Source organism: Erythranthe guttata, chromosome 5 (assembly GCF_056151865.1).
Source record: "Erythranthe guttata isolate IM_541 chromosome 5, IM_541, whole genome shotgun sequence".
Classification (NCBI taxonomy): Eukaryota; Viridiplantae; Streptophyta; class Magnoliopsida; order Lamiales; family Phrymaceae; genus Erythranthe; species Erythranthe guttata.
Window position 1 is genome coordinate 1446655 of NC_142537.1, and position 18372 is coordinate 1465026.

Below are 18372 nucleotides of genomic sequence, written 5' to 3' on the forward strand. Positions count from 1 at the left end.
CTTCGAGTCGTTTGTGCTTTGTGTTGAACTATTAGCTTCGTATTGGGCTACAAAAAGCCCATAAAATTTATTATGGAAATAAATTAATTTTGTTTATTCATCCGGAAAAGAAAATTCAAAATAACCCCAATAATTTATATTATGTACCCTAATAATGTATTGAAAAGTTCACTATGTATAGTTTCTTGGTAAATATAATTTGATATCTCTCAATTAAAATATTCACATTTAAATTTAAATATTTATTATTATTTTCTTGATTTGTTTTGATAATTACAATTCTAACCATTTCCTCCAACTCAAAGGCCCAAACTAGAACAGGGACAAAATAGGAATTAAAAAAATAGTTTCCTAATTTTTGTCACAGCAAATTTCTTTTGGTTCCATTCTGAAAAGCTTCTGTTTCATAAGCACAGAAACAATGGCGTCAATGGCGGCACCTAAAGCAAACACACTTTCACCTTCTCCCTGTAACTTCCAGAGATTAAATTATCCCCACAAAAATTCACTCAGAATCCCATTTAATTCAGAATCTACGAGCCCTAGACTCGTTTCGATTCATTCCCACAACCCCAACCTCGATTCAATCAAAATGGATCAAACTGTATCCGGGTTCGGATCGGGTAGCGAAACCCTGGCCCATTCAAATGCTTCATCTTCCGCCTCTTCCGCCATTGATTTTCTCACATTGTGCCACCGTTTGAAGGTGTGTGTGCGCGAATTCTAACCTTTTTTTTTTTGCCCTAATGATTGTTCAGGAAAGGGGTTGAATTAGGGGTTTTGTGTGGCTATTGATATTATGTTATGAATTTAAAATAAAATTAAATTAAATGAATGCTCTTATACTTCAAACTGTAAATAATACTCAGAAGAATGGAAATATTATATATTTTTTTTCAGTTTCTTACTTGTTGCATGCAGTGTCATTTAATTTGCTTTTGAGTATAATGTTTATTACTCTCTCTCGCAGTCGACAAAACGGAAAGGATGGGTCAATCATGGAATAAACGGTCCTGAATCGATAGCTGATCACATGTACCGTATGTCTTTGATGGCTTTGATTACTAGCGATATTCCCGGTGTTAACAGGGAAAGGTGAAGTTGAATCGTTTTCTGGTCGATTTATTTGCCCATTTTGTGTTTTTTAGTTGTGAAATTTGAATTCGTCTTAGTTATTATTTATGATTCATCGGATTATAAATACTTGCACTGCGACCGATAAAAAAATGGGTAAAGCCTTGAATACTTGTATTTGATTCTTGAATTAGTTTTCGTATCTCAATCAACAGTCCGTTCCAAAATACTTGCACATTTACGGATAAAGTCAGCACAGAATATGTCAATTCAGTTCCGTACGATGATAGGATGATCAGACATTTTCGGTTTTCTCAATGTGCTAGGTTTTAGTTTGTTAAATTTCTTTTTTCGACTCATCTCTCCGTATTCTTTAGTTTATGAGGTCTCGTTTTAGTATGTGAGAGATTTTGCTAATTTGCTATGCTTAACTGGTTGGTATGGTGGCTAATTGTAATAAATACAGTAATCATTTTCTTTTAGAACTCTTAACATTTGTGCATGAACAAAGACAATCTTTTGAAAATCTTGTTACAGCCGATTTTGGGTAATAACGTGTATTCTCCCATTTGCTAATCGAGTGCACCAATATTACTTTATGAATTATATGAAACAGGTGTATCAAGATAGCAATTGTTCATGACATTGCAGAAGGTATTTTCTTGATTCAGTATTAATTTACATAATCTAGCTCTCTCCCCTCTTCCCCATTTTGCGATATCGGTCTTGCTTCTTAAAATAGAATGAAATAATTAAAGAAAAAATAAATTATATAATTTATGTAGCTATTGTTGGAGACATTACACCATCGGATGGTGTGCCGAAGGCAGAAAAGAGTAGAATGGAGACAGAAGCATTGGATGAAATGTGCAAGGTTCTTGGTGGTGGCATGAGAGGTGTTACACTAATGCTCAATCCCAATATATAATGTGTAATTACACATTTTTTGATGTATCGGATTTGATATATTTTACCCTTTTCGGGCAGCTGAAGAAATCAAAGAACTATGGCTAGAGTACGAAAACAACTCATCTTTGGAGGCCAATCTCGTGAAAGATTTCGATAAAGTACGTAACTCTGCATTTTTGTATGACACTCTTATGACTTGGTTTCGACTTTCAACTCCTAAAACATTTCTTCTTTAAATAATTTCACTTTGTCTTGATGTTACTGTTTGTTTTTTTCCCGGGTATTTTCTTGTCGATCTTAGCACAAATACTTTGTATGTTACTAGTTCCGGCTTATAATGCTTTCTTCAGCCCTAACTTTTTCGTAATTTTATTTATTTATTTATTTATTCCGTTTCTAAGTAGTCGGAAGCATGTTACTAAACTACTCCCTTGCTTCTCCAGGTTGAAATGATACTGCAAGCATTAGAATATGAAACAGGTAAGATTAATCCAAAGGTTATTATTTTAGATAATTTATAATTAACATATAAATTGTTTGGCCTAATGAAAAACTTGTCCTATTGAAACTGTATGGCAGAGCATGGAAAGGTGTTGGATGAGTTTTTTCTGTCAACTGCAGGTAAATTTAACAACAAATAATTTGATTAATTTATTTTGAAACTGAGTTATTATTATACTTTATTTCTAGTCAATGACTTGTGTATATATGTATTTGTTTGGTGAAGGGAAATTTCAAACTGAAACTGGGAAAAAATGGGCAGCAGAAATCATTTCCAGAAGGAATTCAAGATTAGCAAATAGGTCTAACTAAGCTACTTCTTTATTTTATTTAATTAACTAATCATTTGTTTTTTTTTTAACTTGTAATCTGGTGATTAGTTGACTCACTCTTTCTCTATTTTGACCAAATCCTTAGTTGCAAAAGTGGTACTTGATAATATACTGTAATAATCTTTGCAGGAGACTATGATTAATTTCTTGTTTTAAAAAGTATCTTAGAAAGTCGGGATTAAATTATCCCGAACGGGATTTAATCCATTCCCAAATCCCATCCCGTATTTCATCTGAAAACCGAAATCCTGAAATCCCAGAATTTGGGGCGGTATGGGAGGCTGGATCCCGATCCCGAATGCCCAGCCCTATACAAAATCAGCTGTTGTGTTTTTTTTGGATGTTGCGTTGCTAATGGTAATAAATGGCTTCAAATATTCCATTTATAAAATAAGAAAGAAACCATATTCTATTTTTGAGTCAATCAAGAAAGAAAAGGAGAAGTTTGACCATTCTGTTAATTTGGTCAAAGAGTCAAAAACTTGGCACATTCGTCAATAAATCCATCTCAAGTTAGGGCTTGTTCTATGCAATGCATAGTTGTCAGAAACTGGCCCGTTCCTGAGATTTTGGGGGCCCTATGCGAGATTTGAAAACGACTAAAAAATGGGGCCCTTCTACAGTATACAATAAAACTTATTTTTTTTCAAAAAAGGTGATAAACTCGATGTTAACTCAATTTTGTAAGGTACATAGCCAGTGACAAGAGTAGACATTTGTGATATAGTGGGGTTCAAGTTTTCGGGGATTTGGGGGCAGCGCCCCCGATTTTTTTAAGGATAATTTGCATGAAGTAGCACTAAAACAAGTGAATATATACAAAAATAAGTAACTAATACATTATAAATTTAATAATTAGGCCCCCTGATTAGATGAATTATAGAAACAAGTAAGAATCGTGGATTTATATCTATTTATGAATTAAGGTTCTCAATAATTATATATATATATATATATATATATATATATATATATATATATATATATATATATATATATAATATTTTTTTTCCAATAAATGTTCATATATAAAGGATATAAACAAATTTGGGGCCCTAAATTTTTGAAAAAATCCGGGGGCCCTAGGCGACCACCTACTTCGCCTCCCCTCAGAACCGGCCCTGGTCAGAACTGAACTAGTCCGACTGATTCGACCGCAACCCACCACTTTTCCGGTATGGTTACACGTTGAAACACGGAAAAAAAAGAAAAAGAAAAAAAGAAACTGGGATTAGAAAGCAAAACGGCCGGTTCGATAGGAAAAACTAGTAATCGATGAAAGACGGCGGTTTTTGTTCAAAATAGTGCTTTGGTGGTCGTGGATGACTAGGTCTGGACGGCAGAATCTTGGCGGTGAGTGCCAATGACGGTCGTGGATCAAGTGATTGTTGTAACCGATGACATATTTATTGAGATTCTTAATACATAATAAAGCTGAAAAACGACAATCAATTAGAAACGGAAAGGTAGGTCCTTACGAGTTCATGTACATCGAAACCAAAATAGGTATTGATAATTAACAACTGAAGCAATAATATCAACATCCAATATCCACTAATCATAAGATGATGATAATACTACTAATAATAATATATAATATAATAGTAAATATAAAATACATTAACATACAATATCCGAATTTCGCACAACATTCCGTTACTCGAAACGACACCGTTTGAAATCCGTCACTGCTTGTGTGCTGTGTTTTACCTGGGTAAAAAAAAATAAAAAATTCCAATTTTTTTCCAATTTCACCGACCTATTTCTCCGTCTGTCTTTCGGGCTTAATCTTCCAGAAGAAAAAGAATCCATTTTTGCGCGGTGTTCGTCCAAAAACCAACTGCACAAACCCTCCGAATTTGCTGATATTCGCGAAGAATTCCACATTGAAAACGACAGGTGATAAAATATCTACCCACGATTTTCAATTGTGCGCGCGCGCGTGGCCCTCCCCCCACACATGGTTTCTTCTGCATGCACCCAAATTGAAAATCACCACCCCCACTCAGAAAAAAAAAAGTGATTGCGCGTATGGATATCTTATTCATTTTCTAATATGTGACCCAAGCGTGCAGAAATTCGTGGGGCCTTTTTCCTCGATTTTTTTTTCTTATCTTAATTTTTCCTGTGTTTCCTGGTTGTGATTCTTCTGCTGCTATCTTCACTGATTTTGGGGAATTCTGGGTTATTGTGAGATTTTTCAGCTGATTTTGAAGCAGGTTTCTTATGAGAGATTTGTTTAGGGTTTCTATTAATTGAAGGTACAAATTACAATGAACGCTTGGGGAAGAAGTGGATTTGTTCCAGTACAACTCTGTATTTTCGCATGGATTATTACTTGTATAGTAAATTGATGTTTTTACGAAGATCTGCTGTGTGTTGGAAATGGTGAAAGTTAGTTAATTTCAGAGGCCTTGATGCCTGGGTGATATGTCATCTGCATCTCCACCTCAAAATTCTCCGGTTGCTGCTGCTCCACCACCTAACTCTCTTAGTGAACCTCCAACCGCCGCAACTGAGCCACGACAGCCACCTCCTCCACCACCGGAAACACCTCCCATGGATTCTCTACCCCCAATATCAACTCCTCCTCAACCTGTAGCTCCACCTCCAAAATCGCCGTCGCCGCCCGATGGTCCACCAGCTGACTCGCCACCGCCACCTGTACCAACTGATCCTCCTCCCAATTCACCTCCACCTCCATCATCTATGCCGCCGGAAATTTCTCCTCCACCTCCGCCTCAGCCGTCAAATAGCACCCCACCTCCGCCTAAGAAATTGCCACCCCCACCATCACCTAAGCCTCCACAGATCCCCCCTCCTCCACCATTGTCTAAACCACCTCCCGAAAGTTCACCGCCACCACCACCACCACAGCCACCATCGCCACCGCCACCGCCAGTTTTGCCGCCCCCTAAGTCTGGAGCAACACCAGTTCCATCTCCCCCACCCCCAGCATATTCACCATCTTCAAATTCTCTTCCAAAGTCAGCACCACCACCTGCAATACAGTCAAAACCATCTCCGCCCATCGTTTTATCACCACCATCCCATTTTCCTCCTTCACCGCCCCATTCTCCTCCTTCACCGCCATCCGTAGCTCCACGAGATATTTCAAGAACCAACAATTCCAGTGGCAACGAAACGCAAAATTCACCATACTCGGGTAGTGGAAGCATTAGTAAGGGAGGCATTGTGGCAATTGTGTTGGTACTCATTTTCATAGTTTTGGGAATCGTTGGATCTTCAGCCTGTCGTGCATGGAAGCGGAAGAAAAAATCTCCCGGACATGGCAGTGGTTACATTATGCCGACCTTTCTTGGTTCTCCTCAAGAATCAGGTATACTTTTTCTGCAGTTGTATTTTAGATTTTCATTTTTTTGTGGAAAAAGCAATTTAAGAGGTAATCTGACCTCTGCTCAGATTCTGCCCTACTTAAGGTGCAAATGTCGGCACACAAAAATGGAAGTGGCTCGGTCAAAGGTATCGTCTATTCGTCCCACGACCGCATTGACTTTGTCAAGTCTAGGTCGTGTTTCACCTACAAAGAACTAGCTGAAGCCACTAACGGGTTTTCAGCACATAATCTCTTGGGTGAAGGTGGATTTGGGTATGTGTACAAAGGAAGCCTTGATGATGGTAGAGAAATTGCAGTTAAGCAGTTAAAGATCGGTGGAGGCCAAGGGGAGCGTGAATTCAGATCTGAAGTGGAGATAATAAGTCGTATACACCATCGCCATTTGGTTTCGCTCGTTGGTTATTGCATTCACGAGAAGAGAAGGCTGCTTGTGTATGCCTATGTTCCTAATAATAACCTCCACTTCCATCTTCATGGTAAAATCTTATGCTTAATGTTGTACGAATGTCTTTTTAGTGAAATTGTTATTGATATTATATAACTATTTTCAGGTGAAGGTAGGCCAGCTTTGGATTGGGCTACACGTGTAAAGATTGCTATTGGTGCAGCTCGCGGAATAGCTTACCTTCATGAAGATTGTAAGATGTTTAGTTCTTCTCACATTTCAAATCTTCAAAATTACCGAATTTTGGTCACCATTTTTTTTCAAAGTTCTTTTTATGATTTGGAATAGAGATCCGAAACTCGAGGCTGTTTTAGAGATTAATAATACAACATAAAATCTGTCATTTAATTATTTTGGAGTTGTACACTATCAATCTCCAATTTAATTTAAAGAGAAGGATATTGATATTTAAGAACCATGTTGGTTATTGGTTAATCGTCAGGTCATCCTCGTATCATCCATAGAGATATCAAGTCATCAAACATCCTTTTAGATAACAACTTCGAAGCTCGGGTATGTCCAGTTTCCGGCAAACTCTATTTATATTTTTGTCTCGCGGAAACATATTCCTAAAAATTTGCGTTTTAGGTTTCTGATTTCGGACTTGCAAAATTAGCTGTGGATGCAAATACACATGTGACCACACGCGTAATGGGTACTTTCGGGTGAGTTTTTGTCCAGAATTTGTCTTCAACAAATTATGGTAGTTAACTTAATCAGTTAATCTAATTCGGGAGCTGGTCTGTGTTTCAGGTATATGGCTCCTGAATATGCTTCCAGCGGCAAATTGACTGATAAGTCCGATGTATATTCATACGGGGTTGTGCTTTTGGAGTTGATTACGGGACGCAAGCCCGTAGATACATCTCAGCCCCTAGGAGAAGAGAGCTTAGTTGAGTGGGTAAGTTCATCGCACAAAGATTCCATTAACGACTCAAATCACTATGAAATCAAATGGCCTCTTCGTACTCTAAATGTAGCAGCAAAATCGAGAACTTTATTGTTTCTTTTTAACCTCTACCAAATTTGGGATTTTTTTCGTCAGCTTTTCTTGGAATACCTAATTATTGATGCATTTAGGGTCGACCTTTGCTTGGTCATGCACTCGAGACTCAGGATTTTGAAGGGTTGGCAGATCCAATGCTTGAAAGGCAATATGTCGATAGTGAAATGTTCCGGATGGTTGAAGCTGCAGCATCGTGTGTTCGCCATTCATCCGCAAAGAGACCTAAAATGGGACAGGCAATAATAACAATTTCTTTTACAGCAATATTTCTAGATTTTTATTGAAACATTCCCTCGATATATATATATATATATATATATACACACACAATTTTTTTTTATGGAGTTGTGCCGATTTTTGTGAACGGGTTTTTTTTTTCTTTTTCCAGGTGGTTAGGGCTTTGGACTGTATGGATTCCACGGATTTGACAAACGGGATGAGAGTGGGCGAGAGTGAAATATTTAACTACAGTGATCAATCTGCAGAAATTAGATTGTTCCGGAGAATGGCGTTTGGTAGTCAAGATTATAGTACAGGTTTTTACAATCAAAATAGCTGGAGTAGTGGCAATCAGGTAAATAGCAGGAGATTATGATATTAATGCAATGAAAGATGGAATCTTGATGTAAATGCAGTGGCAGTTCTTTTTGTATGTAGTTTATATCATTAGTTAGGTTTTTGTGAGTTGTTGATTTCTGTTCATGTTAATTTTATATATATAACAAGATATATTTCTTTTAATATTCTTTTTTATTGTTAAAAAATATATACATTAATTATGATTAAAATTAGTTGCTGTAAATAATCTTACATGAACTGGCAGAAATTCAAGATAGTCTTAGGAAGCTGCATACTTCATATTCCTGTCGGCTGTCGGTGGTGCTATAATAAATATAAAACACAGTGATTCAATCAGTGTCTGTGTTTGCCAACCAGTGTGCACATTTTTCAGATTCTCTTTTGGCTTAAATTAATTCATATTTAATTATTGGAAGAAAAAAGATCATGTTTTTTTTTCTGGAAATAGAAAAGTAATTACAATTTTGTTGTTGAATATCTTCGAAAAATCGAAATCTTGGAATGAAAAGAATTGTTCCAAAGTCGGAATTTTTGGATCGCGGAAATCAGATTCATTTGTACCATAAAATACAGAATTTATTGCATGATTTGAGTAAATATTTAGGATCAAACACATTTAATGCAGTTGGAGTTAACACATTGATTTCTTACTTATTACTTATTCAAGTTGCATTAATTTATGCACTACAAGTTGATTTATTTATTTATTGTTACCTATTCTAGCTACATTAAATGGACTGATTTAATTACAGAACTAACATAAGAAGTAAATAGCGTGTGTTTGTGTGATCTAACTTAAACAAAGAATAATGAGAAGAAGAAAAACAAATTAATTAATTTAGGAAGGAATGAGTTTTCATAAGTGAAAAAGATTATATAAATTAAATAAGCTAAATTAGATTATTTGATCTAGTTAAAATAAATTTTATATATTTTAAATTCCTCTTTTTTTAAAAACTTCACTCGTATCCAATTATGAAGGGGTAAATTACGGTAACCCCAAGATAAGGTTAAATTACCAAAAAAAACATCTATTGTTTGGATAATTACGACCAACCATTAACTATGAATCTTTTTACACGTCCACTATTGTGATGTCAAATTTTAGTGAAATTTTAGATATTATGGAATATTCTCCAGTTTGTAAACGTTTCACGCCACTCGAGCTCCATATTTTGGCTTATAAATATCAGATTGTGGTGCATCAGAAACTGTATTTTTGCACAAAACGAATACAAACTGGAGAACATTCCACGGAATCTAGAAAATTATGTTGAATTCGACACCGCAGCAAGGATGGACGTGTATGAAGATTCGTAGTTAACGTGATGGTTGTAATTACCCAAATAAGATGGGGTTTTTTCGTAATTTAACATTACCTCATGGAAGTAACCGTAATTTACCTTTTCTTCAAAGTTGATAGAAATAAAGTGCGAAATAATTTACCAAGAATAGGTCACACACACAAACACTACTTCATTCACACTCCCATTATATTTTGCAATTAAATATTCTTATCTTTTTTATTATTATTTATTTAATTTTTTGTTGACAATTTGACTTTCCATAAATCCACGCGCTTTCTTTCTGTTTTGTATCTATCATCCATTGTTACAAATTGAATCTTTCAAAAAGCAAGCACAACCCCACAACCTTAAACACACCAAAAAAAAAAAAAAAAACAAACTTCATCGGCCATTATTCAATCTCTCTCTCTCTGCGGCATTTCGTCGAACACCATGATGGCTAAGATGCAGTCGGAACAAATCAAGCAGCTGAAGGACATCTTCAAGCGGTTCGACATGGACCACGACGGCAGCCTGACGCAGCTGGAGCTCGCCGCCCTCCTCCGCTCCCTCGGCCTCAAGCCCAACGGCGACCAAATCCACGTCCTCTTGGCCAACATGGACGCCAACGGCAACGGGTCAATCGAGTTCGACGAACTTGTCGAGGCCATTCTCCCCGACATGAACGAGCAGGTGCTGATCAACCAGGATCAGATGATGGAGGTTTTCCGGTCGTTCGACCGCGACGGCAACGGGTACATCACGGCGGCGGAGCTCGCCGGATCCATGGCGAAGATGGGACACCCGCTCACGTACAGAGAGCTGAGCGAGATGATGCGGGAGGCCGACACCAACGGCGACGGCGTCATCAGCTTCAATGAATTCGCCAACATTTTGGGGAAATCCGCCGTTGATTACCTCGGATTGTCTGTCTCCTAGGGCTTTTTTCTTCAGCCGGAATCAAGGTTGTTTCTGATTTTAGTATTGTTATGATGATTAACATTTGTACTGATTCAGTCAATCTTTGGTGGGAGGGCAATAAAAATGGCATCTTGATTTATGGTGTTATTTTCGAAACAACCCTAAAAAAAAAAAAAAAAAAAAAAAAGGAATTCATTTTCTTGATGATGACATCAATGGCGGCTTGGTGGTCTAAATTAATTTTTTTTTTTTTTGTTTTTTTTAATGATGTAAAAGACTGATGTTTTTTTTTTTTTCTTTCTTTAATTAGTTTCTTTAGTTTAGGCATTTCTTTGTACATGAACTAATGGAAATTGCCAGAATTTAGCAGCAAGCTGTACCATATTATTTATAATTGATGTTAATTTTAATTCCATGTATTGATTGGCTGATGATTCTAACAACTCTATTATCTTCTTATTTTTTTAATGGCAATAAATTGACTTTGCACTTGTCTTCTTCTTCTTCATGGAAAAATGTAGTCTTTTTTGTCTGTTCATATTGTATCTCATCTTTTCTTACCAGCCCTCTTGGCTGTGTTATAAGTACAGGTCATCAATTCTAATCACTGTGTGTTATATGTTTGTTTGACTTATTCTGATGCTGTTTTTCTGTTATTCAAACAAATTGTTGTCCAGAAAAAAAAAATTGATCTTTATATCAGAATCACAACATACAATTTATCTCACTTGTGTAATATTCTCGAGATGCCGTATTGTACAAGGTACAAAGATCGAAAGAAATGTACAAACTAATGCCGCCAAACCGATACATAGTTTGTACAACATACGATACAATCAAAATCTATACACTTATATGCAGACTCCTAGGTTTGTACTTGACAAACGAAACGAACCACCGCCACCGCCACCAATATCATGTACAGCCAGAATTTTATCTACATTTAAAAAAAAAAGCCCGTTTCTTGAAAACAGGGCCCGGAGGGGACGGAGGATGTTATCTACTTCTCTGATTTTTATTATCTTTCAAAGGGCTTGTTCTTGCCAAAGAACGAGCAGTCAAACCGACAGTTGTCGGTCTGATAGACCTTTGCCTCACAATTTCGCAGTACCCCGGATCCTCGATTTTACCCTCGTACCTTATCCACTGGATCATGCCATGGTACATCGGAAAGAATCTCATCTGAACGGCCTTGTACGCAAAATAAGGCACAAGCGCCGAAACTACAACGAAAACCGTCACTAGATAGAAAAACGGGGTCGGTGCTAGGGTTTCCACGAAAACCTTATACCCCGTTGTGGATATCTTGGGGGGCATTGCCCCGTAGGCCAATAGGAAGAGATACCATGCGGCCACTCCGCCCCATATGAAGACGTGCTGGATAAGCGTGAAGTAGCTGATCGCTAGCGCCATCTGGCAGTTTACTACCCAGACGACGCACGTGTACATTGTTGCTCCGAGGATTTGGTACTCTGCGATCTTGCCTTGTTTGTTGAACCCTTGCGGGCTTAGTGTCTTTACGCAGAGGAAGAAGATTATGACTGCGCTGCATACACCGTTGAGCATCCAGCCAATTATACGCCGCCAGCTGAATAGGACGTTTTGCATGCCTTCTTGGTATAGTAAAGGGAACTGCTCCGATCCCATGTTGTAAGAAAGTTTAGCCAAAGAATCAGAAACAATATATGGATCGGTGTTAAATGTCGTTTCGATTTTAGTTAAATGTGGTTTTGACCATTTTTTATTTAGTTTGAATTTTGCAAAACTCAAAGCACCAAATTTGTAGCCCTTTCAGTCGGCTTTCTAATAAAATATGAATCGGTTAAATCAGATGTCGGGTGAGAGAGTTATGCATGAATGAAGTATTGTCTAAATTAAAGTTGTAGCCACTGCTCATTCATGCATAACTCTCTTTCACCTGACATCCAATCTAACTGATTCAAGTTGGATTAAAAAGTCAAACTTAAAGGACTATAGTTTTGGTGTTTTGAGTTTCAAAGTCGGAACGGAACGAATAAATTTCAGACGGCATTTACAACCTATTCAAACTCGAATTAATTTTTCAAATAAAAAAAAAAAAGCAAACCTTTAGACAATATGTAGCGGAGACATCTTGGTCGAAGACCCCCATAGCAATCACGGGTAATGAAGTGAAGAAAACGTTGTAAAGGGACAAAAACCAGTCATTATACGCAGGTTGTCCGGAAAACGATGCGGCTGCCTCGTATAAGAACACCGTGAAGCTGAAGGTGACATTCTTATAGAAAAAGTAGCAAATCTGCACCAAAATTATTTTTAAGTTTTTATATAAAGTGTATATATATATATATATATATATATATATATATATATATATATATATATATATATATATATATATATATATATATATATATATATATATATATATATATATATATATATATACAAGTTGTATCATAAGTAACAAATTAGTACCATTGAAGAGATTCTTCTATAGCACCAATGTCCATGCACCAGAAGCAACCGCTCCAAGAATCGGAACTGGGCAATCGCTATATCACTCGACATTACAGCCTGATAATAAAAAAATCGCAAAAAAAAAAAAAAGAAGGAAAAATTATACAAGATTACGAAATTCTCACTCAAATCATGAAAATCTGAAACAAAAAAAAAAAAAAAAAAAAAACGATCTTTTTCGTCACCTGCATTCCTTCGACACCACTGATTCCGATTCCAATATCTGCTTCTTGAAGCATTCCGACATCGTTGGCTCCATCGCCTATCGCCAGAGTGATCTTCTTTGTTCCTTCTTTGACAAGTCTTGTGACCTGTTTGGTTTCTTAGCAATTTTAGTTATGGTAACAGTAAAACAGGCCACTCGTACGACATTAAAAATAAATAAAAAATAAAAAAAAAAAACAAAAAAAAAACTATACCAATGCCTTCTGTTTTGGAGACGAGCGGCAACATATTACAGATGCACAGCCGATTGCAAGTTCAAGGAACAATTTTTTTACGTCTTCGTCTAATGCATACGCAAGTGATTTCCCGTCGATAATCAAAGCAAGAGCCTCAGAGTTCAAATCATCGACTTGATTCTTCCCTTCAGTAATCTGCCTAACAACACTTTGCTTTGAAGCCTGATTAAAATCGAAACAAACCCATTTCGCTATTAGGGTCTTACTTTTTATCCGCATTTCGCACATTTTTCATTCCACCGGAAATCAATTTACCTTGGCAATTACGTCGTTATCTCCCGTTTTTTCCAGAGCTGCGATCTCTGGTTTGTCCAATGTAATAGTTATTTGTTTCATTCCTTGTCTGAGCAAGCTACATGCATATCTGCAGAGATTGATCCATTTTTTCGTGTCGGATTAAATTTTCAAGAAATCGGGATAATGAGATTATATTTAATTACCCGATATTAATGGCGGTTTCCATCTTATCGCCAGTCAAAACCCATATTTTTATCCCTGCTTGAGCAAGCTTGTCTATGCATTCAGGCACCTGTAGCCCAAACTTAAAAAAAAATCAGAATTTTATTAAATTCAGACAAAATTTTAATAATGTCTTAATAAACTCACCCCTTGTTGGAGCTTGTCTTCAACGGCAGTTGCACCGAGAAGAATCAAATCTTTCTCTATTTCTTCAGTCACTTCGTCTATGTGAGCCCCACGGTCGACACTGACCGAATTCTTGGCCTCCAGAAACTTTTCTTCGAACAAATTATACTCTTGTTCACCGAGTTTTCGATAAGCAAGAATCAAAGTCCTCAATCCTGCATCAGCATACTCGTTGACATGTTCTCTCGTTTCGTTTTCGTATTCTCTTCCATTTTCAGCCAATCTCTCAAACATCACACTGCAAAATCGAGCCATAACAGTGACATTAAAATATATCGATTTTTTCCATAATAAACTAATAATCGAATTTTTACCAACCTGTCGGCACCTTTGCAGAGCAATAGTAGATTTCCTTCCTCGTCCCGTACTATAACCGACATTCTTTTTCTTGAACTATTAAATTCTATAATATTCAACAGTTTGTACGACCTTTTTACACTCTCTCCGATAACGGGGCACAACTCATTCACATGAACACTCGTCTGCGTCCTTTTAAAGAACTCAAAACCGAACTCTTTAGCGGCAATAACAAACGCAGCCTCGTCCGGTGACTCAGCTTCGTACGTAACTTTCCCCGTATTTTCATCAATATCTGGAATTGCTGTATGACAGATCGCAAGCAATCGAAAGAATTTCTCTACAACATCTGAGCGGGGCCCGTTAACCCAATTCCCGTTCATGATTCTCTCGTCGTCGAAATTGAACCCTTTGATCGTGGATCGAATCTGAGAACTGTTATACGGAGACCCTTTTCTCTTCGCCATAGTCTTTTCGACTTCAGTCACACCGTAGCCGTAAGCAATGCCGGCTATTGAGCACTTGATGAACTCCATTGAATTACAAGTCAAAGTGCCTGTCTTGTCCGAAAGAATCGTGTCCACCTGTCCTAATTCCTCGTTCAGATTCGAGGTCCTTGTACGAGCTGGCTTGTCGGTTTCTTCGTAGTACATATTAACATCTTGGTTGATGAAAATGCTCTGCAACACTTTGACTATTTCAATCGAAACGTATAAAGAAATCGGGATTAAATAGCTGTATAGTAACAACGCTGTCAGGAAATGAAACACGGCAGCAAACGTGGCTCGTTTCGGATCGAAAAATACGTTAGCATCGTCTGGCCTTAGGTACCACCTTCTGCCCGAGTCGTTTTTCGTCACGACGCCGAAATAAACGGACCCCACAAAAGCCATCAAAAACAGAACGCCGAATAATAAGTAGACGATTTTATCCATTTTCTTCTCGATCTTGCTTCTCTTCGAGGGAGGTTCGGTCGAGTTTTGGATAACCTTTGTGTCGTGGCCCGTGAAAATAACTGCCCCGTAAATATGATCGGTGTTTCTTAATTTTGAGTCTCGAAGGAGAAGCTGTTGAGGAGAGAGAGGGTGTTGTTGCTCTTCGAATTCCATAGTGCCGACGAAACTGTAAAGATTTGCGTTTGGATCTTCGCATTTGATTGTGGCTCGGAAATCTTTTAGGTCTTCCTCGTTTAAGGATGATGTCACTTCTAAGGCTTGTTTGAGTTTCAGATTCGTTTCGCCGTCGAGATTCATCGTCTCAACGTAGCAGACTGCGTTTTCGTAGCTTGAGGAAAGTAGAATCAAATCTGCCGGAAAGAATTCGTCTTTTTCCACTTTGACAATGTTTCCCACTTTCAGATTTTTCCATTCGGTTTGGCTGAACTTTCCGGAACCTTCGTGCACTTTGACTTTTCTGTTGTTGACCTCAATGTCCTAAATGTTGTATGTGCAAACATCATTATCATATATCAACCAGAACGTACGAACTTTCTTGTCCGTGTAAAAAAAAAATTATTTTTCTTTTATGGCGGATATTTACTGTAATCCTAACGAAAACGAATTAGAAACCGCAAAAAAACTACTTCATTAAAGTGGTTTTCAACATATTAAAACCCAATACGCAAGTATGGAAAAACAAGCGAAGCAAACAGTTAAAAACTCGATTTTCTTCGATTTTTTCAGCTGTCAAGAACATTATTAATACACTACCAAAAAAAAAAATGAATATCAATGTCATAAACATCATATAAAGATACGAAAACTCGTATTACAAAAAAAATTAAAGCCACCAGTCGAACATTCCGATTTTCTTGAAAACATTTCAACTGTCAAGAACATCAATACACAACCAAAAAAAAATGAATATCAATGTCATAAACATCGTATAAAGACACGAAAACTCGTATAAAAAAAAAATTAAAGCAAACAGTCGAACATCCCGATTTTCTTGAAAAAATTTCAACTGTCAAGAACACTAATACACAACCAAAAAAAAAACTGAATATCAATGTCATGAACATCGTATAAAGATATGAAAACTCGTATTACAAAAAAAGTTAAAGCCAACAGTCGAACATTCCGATTTTCTTGAAAAATTTCAACTGTCAAGAACATCAATACACAACCAAAAAAAAAAAACTGAATATCAACGTCATAAACATCGTATAAAGACTCGAAAACTCGTATAAAAAAATTAAAGCAAACAGTCGAACATCCCGATTTCCTTGGAAGTTTTTCAACTGTCAAGAACACTATACACAACCAAAAAAAAAAACACTGAATATCAATGTCATAAACATCATATAAAGATACGAGAACTCGTATATAAAAAATAAAAAATAAAAGCAAACATTCAAACATCCCAATTTTCTTGAAAAAATTTCAACTGTCAAGAACATTAATACACAACCAAAAAAAAAAAACTGAATATCAATGTCATAAACATCATATAAAGATACGAAAACACGTATACAGTCGAACATCCCGATTTTCTTGGAAAATTTTCAACTGTCAAGAACATTAACACACAACCGGAAAAAGAAAAAAAAACCGAATACCCAATGTGGAAAGTAAACTACCTGTTGTTTACGACGCCAATCTTCGATACCTTCCTTAACCATGGTAGCACCGATAACGAAAACGAGAGGCACGATAGCACTGACTGCAGAATAAGGTGCAAGGGCAGTGAAAGAAAGAACACCAGTCACCAGAAAGAAGAAATTAGCCACCCTCCTAAACTGCTCAAACAGAGATTTCGGCAAGAAAGTTGCACCTGTGTACTTTGTTGTCCTAACATAATTTGTCGCATAATACCCAACACTACTACCATTTTCTTCTTCCTCTCCTGCTCCCTTATTGCAGACAACAATTCTTGAAAAACCAGGCCCCCCAATCTGTGACTGTTCGTCTTTCGACGACGATGATGATTGTCCTTTCCCACGTTTGAATGAGTAGATCTTGCTGAAACTGAACTTCTTCTTTCTCCCAGTATTTTTCATCCTTAAAATCTCCAAAAGCAAAAAATTAAAAAATAAATAAAAAATGCCCAGAAGATTTAATAAGGATATCTGTTCTTGGGCTTCTCTCTCTCTCTCTTTGAATACTCAAATACCTAGAAGGGAATCAGAGGGGTTTACTTACACCCAAACCACCTTGTAATAAACAAATATATATATATATATATATATATATATATATTTCTCAGACAAAAACTAACCCCAAGAATTTTGTACCAACCCCCAGTTGTCAAAAGAATTATTATAGAAATAAAAATTGATACACAGAAGAATTTCACCAAATATATCAGCAGAGGCTCAAATTAAAGAAAGAGGAGTTATACATACAAAAGGGTTTACATATATTTATACACACACACACACACACAAAAATGGGTGTAAGAAACACAGCAGCCCAGAGATTCTAGTTGGCTTAGTCAACCTTAAAATCTCAAAAAGATTCAATCTTTACAATGCCCTCTGAATTTAAATAAGAGGGTCTGTAGGAATTATCCAAAAAATTTGATCTTTTTCCAATGGCATAAGAAAAAAAAAATTGAAGGAGGGAGAAATGGGGGAAAAAGATCCAAAAAGATTGGGAATTTTTCGCGGGAAACATTCCAAGAATGCTTTCTCTCTCATTTAAGTTATTTTTCCTGTTTCTGGTTGGTCCTCTCTCTCTCCTCTCTCTCTCTGTCAAAAAGCCAGCTCCACAGAGGACAAAAAGAAAAACACAGAGGGGAAAAAAAAAATTGTATAATAATATATTATTACATGCACGTCAGTGCTTGTTCGATTAAACTACTGATTGGGGGAAAGAAAAAATTGATTCTTTTGTGAAAAAAATAAAATTATTTAATTATGGGAATAATTGGGGGATCACTCTCCTGTATATTATTGAAAGTGATTGGTTAGTTGAAGAAATTAGGGTGTACAATTTGACGTGAGGAAGGGGTTAGAATTGAGGCCACGCGCCGCCGTACGTGGCGGAGGGAGGCTTTGCAACGCATGTGATGACATAACTATATACAGTCAATTTGCTATTCTATAGTTTCCAACTGCAT

The 18372-nt window shown here is 36.8% G+C and overlaps 4 protein-coding genes across 5 annotated transcripts; 3 read left to right on the plus strand and 1 right to left on the minus strand.

Annotated features, from left to right (window-relative positions):
- Window positions 1–356: 356 nt before the first annotated feature.
- On the plus strand, window positions 357–2975 carry LOC105974655 (Metal-dependent phosphohydrolase). Its single transcript, XM_012999771.2, has 8 exons — window positions 357–706; window positions 971–1095; window positions 1691–1728; window positions 1860–1970; window positions 2062–2141; window positions 2427–2463; window positions 2563–2604; window positions 2711–2975. Exons 1-8 carry the CDS (start codon window positions 422–424, stop codon window positions 2794–2796), a joined length of 804 nt encoding a protein of 267 aa, XP_012855225.1. The 5' UTR covers window positions 357–421; the 3' UTR covers window positions 2797–2975.
- A 1466-nt stretch (window positions 2976–4441) lies between these two features.
- Window positions 4442–8427, plus strand: LOC105974651 (proline-rich receptor-like protein kinase PERK10). Its single transcript, XM_012999767.2, has 8 exons — window positions 4442–6156; window positions 6240–6650; window positions 6726–6812; window positions 7062–7132; window positions 7208–7284; window positions 7373–7520; window positions 7700–7861; window positions 8014–8427. The coding sequence occupies exons 1-8, from the start codon at window positions 5247–5249 to the stop codon at window positions 8218–8220; spliced, it is 2073 nt and encodes a 690-aa protein (XP_012855221.2). The 5' UTR covers window positions 4442–5246; the 3' UTR covers window positions 8221–8427.
- Window positions 8428–9729: 1302 nt separating this feature from the next.
- On the plus strand, window positions 9730–10821 carry LOC105974656 (Calcium-binding EF-hand family protein). Its single transcript, XM_012999773.2, has one exon. The coding sequence runs from the start codon at window positions 9944–9946 to the stop codon at window positions 10427–10429; it is 486 nt and encodes a 161-aa protein (XP_012855227.1). The 5' UTR covers window positions 9730–9943; the 3' UTR covers window positions 10430–10821.
- Window positions 10822–11088: 267 nt separating this feature from the next.
- LOC105974650 (putative phospholipid-transporting ATPase 9) lies at window positions 11089–18326 on the minus strand. Of its 2 annotated transcripts, XM_088818464.1 has the most exons (11): window positions 17086–17469; window positions 16892–16974; window positions 14335–15746; window positions 13978–14254; window positions 13812–13900; window positions 13627–13735; window positions 13330–13533; window positions 13096–13221; window positions 12869–12967; window positions 12498–12689; window positions 11089–12043 (listed from the first exon to the last, which is right to left on the minus strand). In XM_088818464.1, the coding sequence occupies exons 1-11, from the start codon at window positions 17309–17311 to the stop codon at window positions 11408–11410; spliced, it is 3453 nt and encodes a 1150-aa protein (XP_088674590.1). In that variant the 5' UTR covers window positions 17312–17469; the 3' UTR covers window positions 11089–11407. The 2 variants fall into 2 exon arrangements, with proteins under 2 accessions (XP_088674590.1, XP_012855220.2); XM_012999766.2 differs by having other exon boundaries at window positions 16892–18326.
- Window positions 18327–18372: the final 46 nt, after the last annotated feature.